The sequence below is a fragment of the Falco rusticolus genome, chromosome 3 (genome assembly GCF_015220075.1).
Source record: "Falco rusticolus isolate bFalRus1 chromosome 3, bFalRus1.pri, whole genome shotgun sequence".
Classification (NCBI taxonomy): Eukaryota; Metazoa; Chordata; class Aves; order Falconiformes; family Falconidae; genus Falco; species Falco rusticolus.
The window spans coordinates 101,919,468-101,931,569 of record NC_051189.1 but is presented as its reverse complement, the minus strand read 5'-3'; the positions used below and the strand labels follow the sequence as shown (position 1 = coordinate 101,931,569).

At 49.7% G+C, this 12,102-nt stretch overlaps 1 protein-coding gene across 3 annotated transcripts in view; it reads right to left on the bottom strand.

The window, feature by feature from the left end:
• NFATC1 (nuclear factor of activated T cells 1) overlaps nucleotides 1-12,102 on the bottom strand; it is a 111,637-nt gene that overhangs the window by 88,681 nt on the left and 10,854 nt on the right. For all 3 annotated transcript variants that reach the window (XM_037381382.1, XM_037381383.1, XM_037381384.1), the window contains exon 3: nucleotides 3,865-4,024. In XM_037381382.1, coding sequence (XP_037237279.1) covers nucleotides 3,865-4,024 — 160 coding nt within the window. The remainder of the gene's footprint in view (nucleotides 1-3,864; nucleotides 4,025-12,102) is intronic.

Below are 12,102 nucleotides of genomic sequence, written 5' to 3'. Positions count from 1 at the left end.
CTCTGAATGAGGAATGGGAGATAGGTCCAGAGGACGTTTTTAAGGCATTCTGGATGTAAACCCCTTGAATTAAATTCACCTCACTTAAAATATGGCTGTAGCTATCTAACCCTGTGGGGTTCCTGAAGCCACCACTGACTTCATCTTGCTTCATTTAGAGAAAACCTCACCTGAGTCGTGAGCTCCTGCAAGTGCAGAGGTGCCAGCAGGATGCTACGAACCATGATTTTGCTCCCCAAAGTGGTCCCCAGTTTCACCCTCACCTGGCACAGCCAGCAGCCTCGTCGCGCCTGATACCAGCTGGGGCAGCAGCCCTGCTCTGACTCAGGGAGGGAAGGACCCAGCCTGCACTCACCGAAGGCAACGACAACCGGCAAAATACTTCCCCCGGCTAAGGGGTATGAGCCGGTGCCAGCCATGAGCTCACCAGCATCGCTCCCTGGCACCGCTGGCTTGCCAGTCTGCTGCAGCACTTTCAGCTGGCTAGGTGTGCCGGCTCAGCCCACTCTCAAAACGTTTAGCAATCGAGAACGGCAATAGCTTCGGGCTGCCACGGCAGCCCAACACCCAAACAGGCAATGGCGCAATGTGAGAGAGGGGAATATTGCATTATCGGGCTCATTAGCCTTCACAGACAACTTGAAGCACCCAAAACTGTATCGTTCCAAAGCGCAGAAGGGACAGGGCAGCCACCCCACAGAAGGAAATCCATAGGAAATCCTGGTGGATGAAAGACGCCCAGGACAGCCGGCAGGAGCCTCCATGAGCAAGCTCTGGGCAGATGACAGCGAGATGATAAGGAGCGAGCGGTGCCTTCCAGCACCGGGCTGGGGCAAGGCTCTGGTACCGCAGGCAGCTGCCAGCACCTGCCAGGCTCGCCCCTCGGGGGGTCGGCATGAACCCCTGGCAGCCAGCCATGCTCAGCCCTTCCCTGGCTCAGTCTGGGAGAAAAGAGTCATCGCAGGCACTGGCGGGTGTTCAGCACGCTGCCCAGCCCCAGTGCAAAGCTCCCACATGGGGCCCTCTCCAGCTCCAGAGAAAAGTTACCAGCCTGGGGGAGCCACCAGAACCAAGGAAAAAAGGGGTCTCCCAATTTTTCTCCTAACACTGGGCTTCATGTCACACCCAAAAGGTGGGACACACCACACTCCTGTCCTCCTGTGCCACCTCGTCCAGCACGCTCGCCTCTGAAACCTTTGATTCTCAGATGTTCCACCTCCTACAAGAAGAGATGGAGCAGCACCAAGGAAGCTAATGTTGCTTGGAAAAAAAAGATAAACACACTCTGGCTGCAGGGAAAGCAACCTCCCGGCAGTTTTGCTGGGGAACTGTGCCCTGGGGAACTGTGCCCTGAGCAGTGGATGCTTTCTGGATTTACTTCTCCTCTGCCTTAGCATGCTGCACAGATATGTGGAGGTATCAGCGTGAGAAAATCTCCTGGTTTGGAAAGCAGGATGCGAGTGAGAGGGGGTTTGAAACAGAGGAGGGAGGAAGAGACCTCTTCCACATTCTCCTTTTGCCCAAGGTAAAGGTGGAGAGCTTTAACAAAAGCAGAATTTAAGCAGACTCCCCCAAAGCAGTGACATAAGAAAGCTCTGACTGCCCACAGAGGGCAAAAGAGTAACACACAAGGGCAGTGCGAGAGGTCAGAGCAGTTTTATGAGGGGCTTTTCTGAGTCAGCATCACTGAAAACAGCAGGAAATATCAGAGGGAAAAGCTTGATCTGAAATCTCTCAGCTGAACACACTCAGATACTGGTTGAGCTTACACCCAAGTGTGAACTCTGAAGCCTGAGCTCCCTTCTGTGTAACAGAGTGAACTGAATCTAACCCAGCCCAAACACCTGCAACATCTGGACACACATCGATGTACAGATGCAGACTGCAGCTTTTGTCAGTCACCAGTTTATCAGAAGTTACTCCCTAGATTTCCTCCTCCTCCTTGCATTTTTGTTTTTTAAGTCCTTCTTTGTGTGTAAGTGCTTACTACTTCTCTCATAAAAAGTATTTATAAGTTCTTTCTTTCTGGAAGTACTGTTCATCCATCCACCCAACTCTGGTCTAAGCCAGAAGCCTTAAAGTATTTCCTCAAACAGATAACTCAAGCCGGGATGGCAATGCAGTGTGGAGAAGCCTCTTCTGGCCCTTTTTATGTTTCTGTTCTTTTTGGAGAAAGAGTGTTCAGGTTGTAATGAAAGGACTGAAAAATGCATTAATCCTTATTAAACCGGTAGAGCCATCTGACAGGGCTAGGACTGGCTGCTTCCTCCCCTCTCCCTCCATGCCCTTCCGCAGTTTCCTCTCCTCTCTTCTGACACTTGTTTGTGTTTGGAAGCAGCACGCTCCCTCCCAACAGACCAGGACAGGGGATGAGAGGGGAAATGTCTGGACACATTTAGTCCAATTAAATGTTGGCATCACATTCAGTCTTTTCAAAAAGCACGTAGGAAACTTTAAACACCAGGCTGGCCGCTGCGAATTGATGCCTCCCCATTTACATTTCCTTGCATCAAAGCCACAAAGAGCGTAGGTATTAATTGTCATCAAGCGTGTCTGCCACAAACTCCTCTTTAATATCACTTACAAATGTTCTGCTAAAACCTTTCGTCTTTCAGCAGATCACTTCATAATCCTATGTCACTGATGAGTTTTGGCAGAGCTAAAGAGCGAACTGTGTTTGCTGCTGACAACTCCCTTCACTTTCCTTTCCCAGCTGCCACAGCAGCAGCAGCAGCAGCAGCAGCAGCGCACACATTCTTCAGGCGCAGTCCCTGCCCGGCATCATCTCTGACTCGCATCACTCCTTCAAAACACTGTGTTTGCTAACAGGGTTTTACACCAAATAAACACACGTGCCCCTGAGCCCTACACACGCGGTCTGCACATCGCCTCCCTGCACATTGCCTCCCGCGCCCGCTCCCTCGCCAAGCCGCTGCTCCTGCAGGAAAAGCTGCAGCATAAAGCCAGGCAGCGCCAGCACGGTGGCAGCCCCTGCCCCCCTGACAGCCGGGGGTCCGTGGCCACCGGCCAGGGTCCAACGCGGGCCCTGCTGCACAGCAGGTCACAGCCCTGCCAGAAGGCACTGGACATTTTAACTTCTGGGGGAGAAAGGAGCAGCTAGGGAGGGACAGGCACAGCTGGCTCTCTCCCACTATTTTTCTCTTTGTGTGTGTGTTAAACAATGAAATCTTGTTCTTCCTACCCCTGCGAAGGGTCCTTTAAAAATGAATGAGACTAGTCATATAAATGAATTAAGGGTCAGTTTACAGTGTTATTAAATTAAATGCTTTATATGCAGTAACTGAAGAGTTTGGTAGAACTCATGAAACTAGATTCAGACCTCAGAGGCTTTCCAGGGTGGCTGGAAGCGTTTAAGGGACTAAACAGAAGAAATTCAAAAGCTCAGCACTCGCTGCAACATCCAGACCAGCAACATAGTTCCACACTACTGCTACAGCTCTGCCCTCCAACATGTGTTCGCAGCTCTGATGAGACCCAACCGCAAGTTCAGGACTAAATGTACTGAGGCACGTCCCCAGCTGATCTCAGCATACAGTGCATGCCTGGAATCCAGCTGCACAGATAGGTCCCCAGTCACCGCCTGCCAGCTGAACGCTTGTGGAGCTGCACACTGACGGAGCAGCACCCCGCCTGCACTGTACTCATGCTGCCGAAAGCGAGTAGATGCTCTCACCTTGCTTTTAACGAAGGCTTGGTCCACCCCATTTAAAACACACTTTAAGGCGCAGGAATCTTTGAGGACAGGAAAAACCTCCCATCGCTTCTCAGTTTTGGAGAAGAAAAGGTGTGCACAGCAGCGCACCAAGACAAACAACCTGTGCTGCTCGTTACAAGTTTTGGTACCTGCACGATAGGGTGGCCCCCCGCAGATGCCTTCACAGCCCCTCGACTGCCTTCTGTCTCATAATGAGCTCGGTGGTGGGATTTCGGCTGCACTTCAATACGCAGTTCATAAGGTCCTGAGTGAGATGGCAGCTGCCAATCAAGGGCAGGCAGGGATGGGCTATAATGGAAAAGAAAACATATTAAAAATTAACATCAAGTACACTATCACAAACCACAAGCATCCAGCACTATTACTTTAGAGACCGTGCTTCGCAGTTCATCCTTCACCATCTTACATTTAAAATTTCATCAATATGGGTAATGCCACAACATAAGTAATTTAGAAGGCAATGGTTATTTTATGAAGATTTACAGGTCAAGAATAGCTGGTGGCCCAGATGCTACCCAATTTGTAACCAAAATGGAAAAATGTTAAGACACAGCTTACAAAGATCTTAATATATTGATTCTTGAACCAAAGAGAAAAAAAAAGGTAGGCAGGAAGATGCAGAGGAACCTACTGCTTTCACTGCTGTGAAAGTGAATGCCAAACCAGCTCTGGAGGGGTTCTACATTTAATGAATCTAATGGATTTCAACAAATCTGCTCAGTTTGCAGGGGGTGGAAAGAAGAAAAAAAGCCGTTTCCAGCTTCCTTCCCAACAGAAAACACGTCAGAGGGTCTCAAAGTGAAGCCAATCTCATTCTGGTCCATGCACACAAGGGAGCAAGCTCTGAGGTCAGAACTCACAAGTCCTACCAACGGTGACGCACAAGCCCGAAGGAAACCCAGCTCACTCTTCTGGCCCCGTATTGAGTCTTCAATTAACTGAAATATTATGGACTCATTACCACTGCAAAAGCAAGCAGGGTTGACATCATGCAATGGTGGGGAAAGTGTCACTCTTAGAAACCCAACTCCAGTGTAAAACCAGTCTAGGAAATAGTCAGGAGAGCTTGGCTGTGAGGAACGCCAAGTCGATGCTTTGGGTTGAAAAAAAAATAAAAAAAAGAGGCAAACAAGCACCGTAGAAACAGCAGGCCTGAGACAAATGTATTGATCTTGAAATTGAAGCAAAAAGCTTCACAATGAAAACACTGATTTCATGTTCAGCATATATTCTTCCCTTTGGCGAACTCTCCGCACCAGGTGCCCTTCAGGAGCCTTGACAAAGAACTACGCAGCACAACCCCACATGCTACCCTGCCTCCCTACACCAAACTTCATCCTCTCTCCACCACCCCGGAGAAGATGCCCAGCGAACAGCAAATCCCAGTCCCCGTCCCACGGAGCAGGGCTACCTGCCACAGCGAGAGGGCTCCTCCGGCCGCAGCAGCGGTGAGGGAGCTGGAAGGCTGACGAGCCTGGTGGGGGCTGGCCCTGGGGGACCCCCGTGCCCCTGCTACATCACAGCCCACATGAGCCGGCGGGGGGAAAGGATGCAGAGGAGCTTCCGCGCTGGCCACGCATTGCAAGCACACATCCAGCTGCAGACTGAGCACTCCATTTGCCACCCCAGTGACCCATGTGCTCGCAGCTCCTCAGGCACGCAGCCCTCACATCCCCCAAAGCGTCCCTGCTGCCGCCCACTGCAGGACAGAGACTTTAACCACTTCCACTGGCTTTTATTTTGCTTTTCCCTTATTTATTTTTTTTAGTGCTTATCCAGCCCATTATCACCAGCATATCTAACATGCATCTGCTAGTGCATCAGTGCACATACACCGGTGGGACTTCAGACGGTGCTGTGTTTCTCTACACTATCTTTCTTCGCTGCTTTTAAGTTTGAGCCACGTGATTTGAACGCCTACAGACACGCACTACGTGCATTACAGGGCTCAGCTGAAGCCACCAAGTCCTTGCCCTGGGTGCGGACAGGACCACCCGCCCTGCGTGGGCACTCCTGATACCCGAGCCCAGCTTGATCCAAACCTCCAGCCGTTCTGCTCTCCAGCCCTCAGGACAGGGAGCAACCTCACAAATAACAGAGGGGGAGAAAGTATCCACACAGTTCCCAGCTCAGCCCAGACGGAAGCCTGGCCAACAGAAAGATGCTCCTCTGTGAGGGCTCCACGAACATCTGGGCCCAGCAGCAGCCCGTGGGGCACCCTCTGCAGAGGCAAGACCCTGCCAAGCACAAATCCTGAACCTGGCTGCCCCCCCACCAAGCACAGGAGCTCCAAGGACGCTGCACCTTCCCAGCTCCTGCGCACGCTGCTCCCCCAGAGCGGCCAGGGCCCATCCCGGGGGTGAGGAGAAAGTCTTCCACTGCTAGACGCTCGTACAAAGCGCAAGGTGATGGCAAAAAATTACAGGCTCTCAACCACTGTATATAGCCGCTACTCTGCCTACCACACTAGGTACACATACTTTAATTTGAAAATGTCTGGAAAAAAACCCAAAATTCTGGATAAGCCACATTTGACTAATGATAAATGACAGACAGAAGAGCAAAACAGCTGTGTCTCTCCTGGTGATGATCAGCACACATTTTTAAACAGATGTTTCTAGTTTCAAGTAAATTCTCACTTGCTGGATCTTCTTTTTTTCTGAGGACACAACATCCATCAGATTAGAAATTTTTAACACTTAATTAAAAAGGACAACTCTGACTGGCAGCAGGTAGCCCTCAGGTGAAGAAGGATTTGTTTTAAGATGCGTGGAAGTAAGTAATAGCTCCAAAACTAATTACATCTCTTTAAAAAAACAAAGAAAAAAACCCACAAACCCCCCCTTCAAATCAGCACCTGAAAATGTCAATATAATTAAGTTGTACAATTCATGTTCTCAAATAAAGCCCGAAAACAAAAATATAGTTTGCTGCTAGCCTGCAATCTATTGTTGAAATTCCAAAATACCACCTGCCCGATTATAAATTGACAATTAATGGCAGTTTTCCTGATAAAGGAAGCCGAGTGATGCCTTTAACAGTGTCATGGGCTGGGGCTGTCAGAGCTATTTCCTATGTTAGGTTATCTTCATCGTGCATTTAATTTCCTGTGGCTAAACATGGTTAAAGGAAAAAGTCACCAAGCGAATGGTGTAGTGGTAAAATAAAATCTGGTAGCTGCAAACAAGCCTTATCAACTTGAAAAGGCCCAAAGCACCTCACCCAGGCAGCGCCACGGGGAGGGGAGCAGAGCCCCTCCACAGGGTCAAGAGGAGAAAGGGAAGGTCTTGGCGCAGGATGCCTGGCCAGCACGCGCTGCCGCATTCCCCTCGGATCCAACTTTCCACCAGCTGAAAACCTGTCCCATGCCTTTCCACGCTGCAATAAATCTAACTGTCGCCCCCCGAACGCCACGCAGAGGGACGCTGCGGCGAGGTGGCTTTGCAAAACCCGGTGCTGGGCTGCAGAAAACTTGCTCAATGCAACTGGGTCCTACATAAATCAGATTACAATACAGATGAATAGTGATTTATTTTGCATCCACCAGATACAGAGTATGATTAAATCAAAAACAGATTATCCAGTCTGGCTGACTTCTGCCTTTAGCAGAGAGATTTATCAAGTTACAGAAAGCAAAAAGGAAAGATACTAAGCAGCACACTGGAATAAAGACAGCGAGGAAACAAAGCCAAAAACTTCTACTGACCTTTGCAAAGGTGTTTAAGCCCCATTTTCACATGGCTGCTATGCAATCGGGAATTAAATTACCATTACATTTTCTAAGCTACTAGATGCCCAAGGCCACTTGAAAAAAGAGGCATGCGAGCATCTTTGGCCTTACCTAGGCTGCTGTGCGACAGGCGTCGGAGGGCTCGCCAGCCCCATGCGGGGGCTAGTCCGTGGCGGGGGGCACGACCCAGCCAGCGGCTCTGCCACCCTGGGAAAGCCGGCTGGCAAGCGTGGCTCAGCACCCAGAGCAAAGCAAGGGACTCGGCAGGAGCATGGCTGAGGCTCAGTGCCCTGCACTCGACCCATTTTCTCTAACAGGGAGTGTTCCTTCAGAAACAAAAACATAAACTAGAGAAACCACAGGGCTGCTGAAACTTTTGCCAGGCTGCCAGCTTGCCCCTGCTCCAACTGTGCACCAAATGCAAATATGGTTACAATTTATTATTTATTACCCATGTCTCACATTGAAGCGGATGCCTGTTAAAGACCTTTGGGTGTTTTCTGGAAAAGTGAGAAAACAACGGTGATGCCTATATGTCCACCAACTTGACGGTGGTCAGAAAGACATACCCACTTTATATTTCACCTATGAGTTAACGCGGGTAGATTTTTTCTCTCTTTTTTCTTTTTTTTTTTTTTTAATTTCCTGTCTGACAATTGAGCAATCCGGCTGCGAGCTGTTAAAATAGATGCTGCGTCCCACCCCAGACTTGGCTGGGCTTTGCTGGCATGCGGAGCAAGTAGCTCCTCCGTGGAGTGCATGTGGCACTGGATTTCCTCATGCTGCAGTCTGAGAATGAGCGCTGTCGTCATACGCCCAGACAATACTACTGTCCTACAATCTCACATTCAGAGATCGATTTGCATGGGAAGTTTTGCATCTGTTGGCTTAGAGAAAGAACAAGAAACTATTGCTGGGGGAATGGAGATAACAAGTGGCTGGCAGCGCATTTCTGCTCGTTCTGAATTTAGAATCACATGGTGCTAAAACAAGCTGGTGAAGGAAGGCCATTAATAAGATGCTCACAGGGGTGTTTGAATGAACTGAAAAACAGGCAGGAGAAAGCGTGGGGAGGATTACATCAAACAAGCAAACCAACCAACAAAAAATCAGTTCATTCAGACAGGCTTCCAAGCAGTCTTCAGCCCTATGGTGCAGCAACCTAATGCAATCAATTAATCAATTAATGCAACCAATTAATCAATTGCTACGTGGGGGCAAACCCGACTTGTTAAAGCATCTAAATACCCCCATCCCCACGAATATGGCAAGAGAGAGGAAAAGAACAGAGGCATTGTGGGCTCTGCCCTGCCTGCTCTCCCTGCCCCTCAATTAATACTAATGAGCCCCAGGAGATGGTCACCGACACACAGCCACCAGTCCCCACTTCACTGGGTCTTGCCCAGACAGCCCTGCCTTTGCTTTGTCTGAGGGACTTCCTCTGGCTTGCCATAAACACGCAAGTTGGCCATGAATGCGCAGGTCAGCAAATCCGGTGCTGCTGCACGGGGGACCATGTCTTCTTAAGATAGCTGGTGCCCTTTCCCATCTTCAGAAAGTCCCAGTTTATCGAGAAACTCAGCTTCTCCCAAGTAAGGCGACCCCCTATCTCATGATCTGGAACAAAACATCTATGTAAAAAAAATTTTAAAAAATGTAAAAAGGGCAACAAAGGTCCACAAATCAAAAGAAAGAAGGAAAAACACATGTGACATTTTAAAATCATGATGTTTAAGGAAATCATATGGTTTGGGGCCTCAGTGGACAATTTTTGCATGCTTGGGTTTAATACTGTCACAGTCACAAAAGTGGAATCCAAAAAATCCACAAAAACTAAACTAGCCCAGTGATGCAGATAAAAGCCAAACGTGCTCTGGCAGCGGGCAGACTGGTACCCAGCCCTCACTGCAGCCTCCCTCTGCAAAACGGCATGACCCTGTGCCTGTGAGGTCAAGGACATACAGGTATATTTTTGAGGTTGAAAAAGAGACTCCAGCTAAATAAAATGTGGCTTTCAACGGTTAAAAATATAAACTGTACAAGAAGATACAGTAGGGGGCTTTTATAAGCCACCTGGAGCTGGGTGTCTATTTCTGGAAGCTCCTTTTTGGTGTGGTAGACCTCATACATGCCATACGTCCAACCAAGAAACCCCACCATTTCTCTTCCCCCTCCCCTACAAAACACTACATTTAATGAAAACTCAAGTGTTACAGGCCAACATACTTCCTGGATTAAACTGATGATGCCTGAAAGAAGTACAACACATTGCTCTTCAACGAGTATGGAACTGTCTCTAGGAAATTTCAGGCTGTGTTTGGTCAAATACAGAGGCTAAAGAGGAAGTCCTAAAAAATGTGTAATATACTCAGAAACCCAGCACTTCCATGAGCGCCTATACTTTTGGTTGTAATATAGGATGATTTGGGACATGCTAATGAGCAGGTAAAAAATAAAAATGGGATTTTAGCTTTGGAAACAGCTACTAACAGTGCCCCAGTACCCAAGGGCAGAAGCCCAGCCATGTACGTCCACTTCGGCTTTGGCATTTTTGCCTGTGAGAGATTCTGCATTGCACAGCACTGCAGAGCAGCAGGGAATGTCACTGAAAGGAACGCGACTGGGACAGCGAGGGCTTGGGAAAGCACAGCATCACCTGCTCATGCCATCACTGCCTGCTAGAGCGCTTCTTTTGAAACTATTTGCCACGTTAACTATAAAAGGACTACAGGCAGAAGCTTCTCACATTTGAGTGAGATAGCACAATGCACAAATCCTGAACTATTGGTCTGGAAAAGGCACGGTCCCCATCGCTACCTCAGGGCTCGTTCTGAAGCATCCTCAGACAATCTCTGCCCCGTCTCGTTTCCTGTATCCAAAGGTTTGGCATGAGGCCCTGGGCTGCAGCCAAAGCACCATGGGCAACCCCCCGGCACAGCTGGGTGACCCCATGTGGCTTCAGCCCTGGCTCTGCCCGCCCACCCTGCCTCGCAGCCTCAGCACCCGTGCACCAAGCCCCACACAGGAGCACAGCCACGCGCCCGCAGCCCGGGGGGTGCCAGCCCCAGCCTGCTCCCAGAGCCCGCAGCCCCGGGGGTCCTGCTCCCAGAGCCCGCAGCCCGAGAACCCGGCTGAGCCGCTGGGCTCACAGCCCTTGCAAGCACCCGAGGGAAGCACGAGGCACAGAAAGAACAGAAAGTGTTTCTGTTAGGGCGGGCGTTATTATGTATTATACCTTATTATGGACTCGTTATTCCCTTGCTCTGGGACTTGGAAAGCCTAAAGTGGGTAGAGCTTTAATTACACCAAATGAAAAACATAATCAATTTTTAAAACAACAGAAAAAAGTGGTTTCCCTCTCAGGCTGATGCCCGCCACAAAACCCTGGGAAGGGCGACGGCACCTGGCTGAGGGTATGCCCGATCTGGCTCCCTCCTGCCCCCAAAGAGATGGGAATGCCAGAGAGGGAGGGAAAGGCGTCAGTGATTTTCCAAGGCACGCTGGCTTTTGATGAAAACTGTACCGCATATTCAGGAAGAGACAGAGGAGGTAATCAAATCTGGTTATCTCAAAATCATTATGACCGGCTAGATTTTGGAGCCCAAGTTGTTTTTTGGAACCCACCCCTCCAGCCCTTGTGTTTGAAATAGAACAGATGTGTAACATAACAGGAAAAAAATCCAGCTCTGTTGTGACAAATTCTTAACAAATTTTTTGGAAAGATTTAAAATAACAGTTTCTGTTGCGTAGGCTGTGATCCTGTTGACGTCCGTGCTCACTTGCCCAGCGCTTTCATATACATAAAACGGGAGGTATTTTCGGTGGAAGGAAGCACGGTCAGTGTATCTGATTGGTAAAATAACTTAAAATCACATTTCACCAGTAACTTCCAACTGCCCTAGAGCACGAGTTAATGAGATCACATGGAAACATATTGTGAACCAGGAAACATATTTTATACAAGACCAAAACAGTGGAAAAAAATGTTAAGTACACAACGTAGTGGGGCTCCGTTTTGTACACTTCACCTTTGTTGTCTGTGTCAGCGCGCAGGCATGCCGGCTGCCCCCGACGGACAGCAGCACAGCACCCACAGCCCCCGCTGCCACTGAAGGGCACAAGCCGGATTGGTCCTACCAGTGCCCTGGAAGCGCTGGGCAAAGAGCAGCCCCCCGGCGCAGGAGCCGGCCGGCGGCCCCTCTGACCAGCGCGGGCTGCTCAGCACTGCAGTGGGAGCACGTGGAAGGCTTTGCTGAAGTACGTGGGAAGGCTCCAAAGAGTCGCCCGGTGTTAGAAGCCTCTATCCCAGCGCTGAAAGGCAGCCAGTGCCCACCTCCAGGTGGCCAGACCCAAAGGGGTTGCCACACTTCCCAACGTGGAACCGAGCGTGGGTCCTGTGAGAAGCTTGGGCAACGCGGAGAGGAGGAGGAGGAGAATGATGAGGAAGTGGACTGCAGCACGACATGCTGTAACGCAAAGGGCTGTGGGCTGCTCAGGCTCAGTTTGGGGAGCCAGTACGTAGCAGAGAGGTGCTGGCTGGAGAAGAGTGAGGCTGCCAAGGCTGAGAGCCAGGGCGCGCATCCCTAACTCAAACATTTCAGCCCACTTCTTTCATTCTGAGAAAATGCAAAAGCAG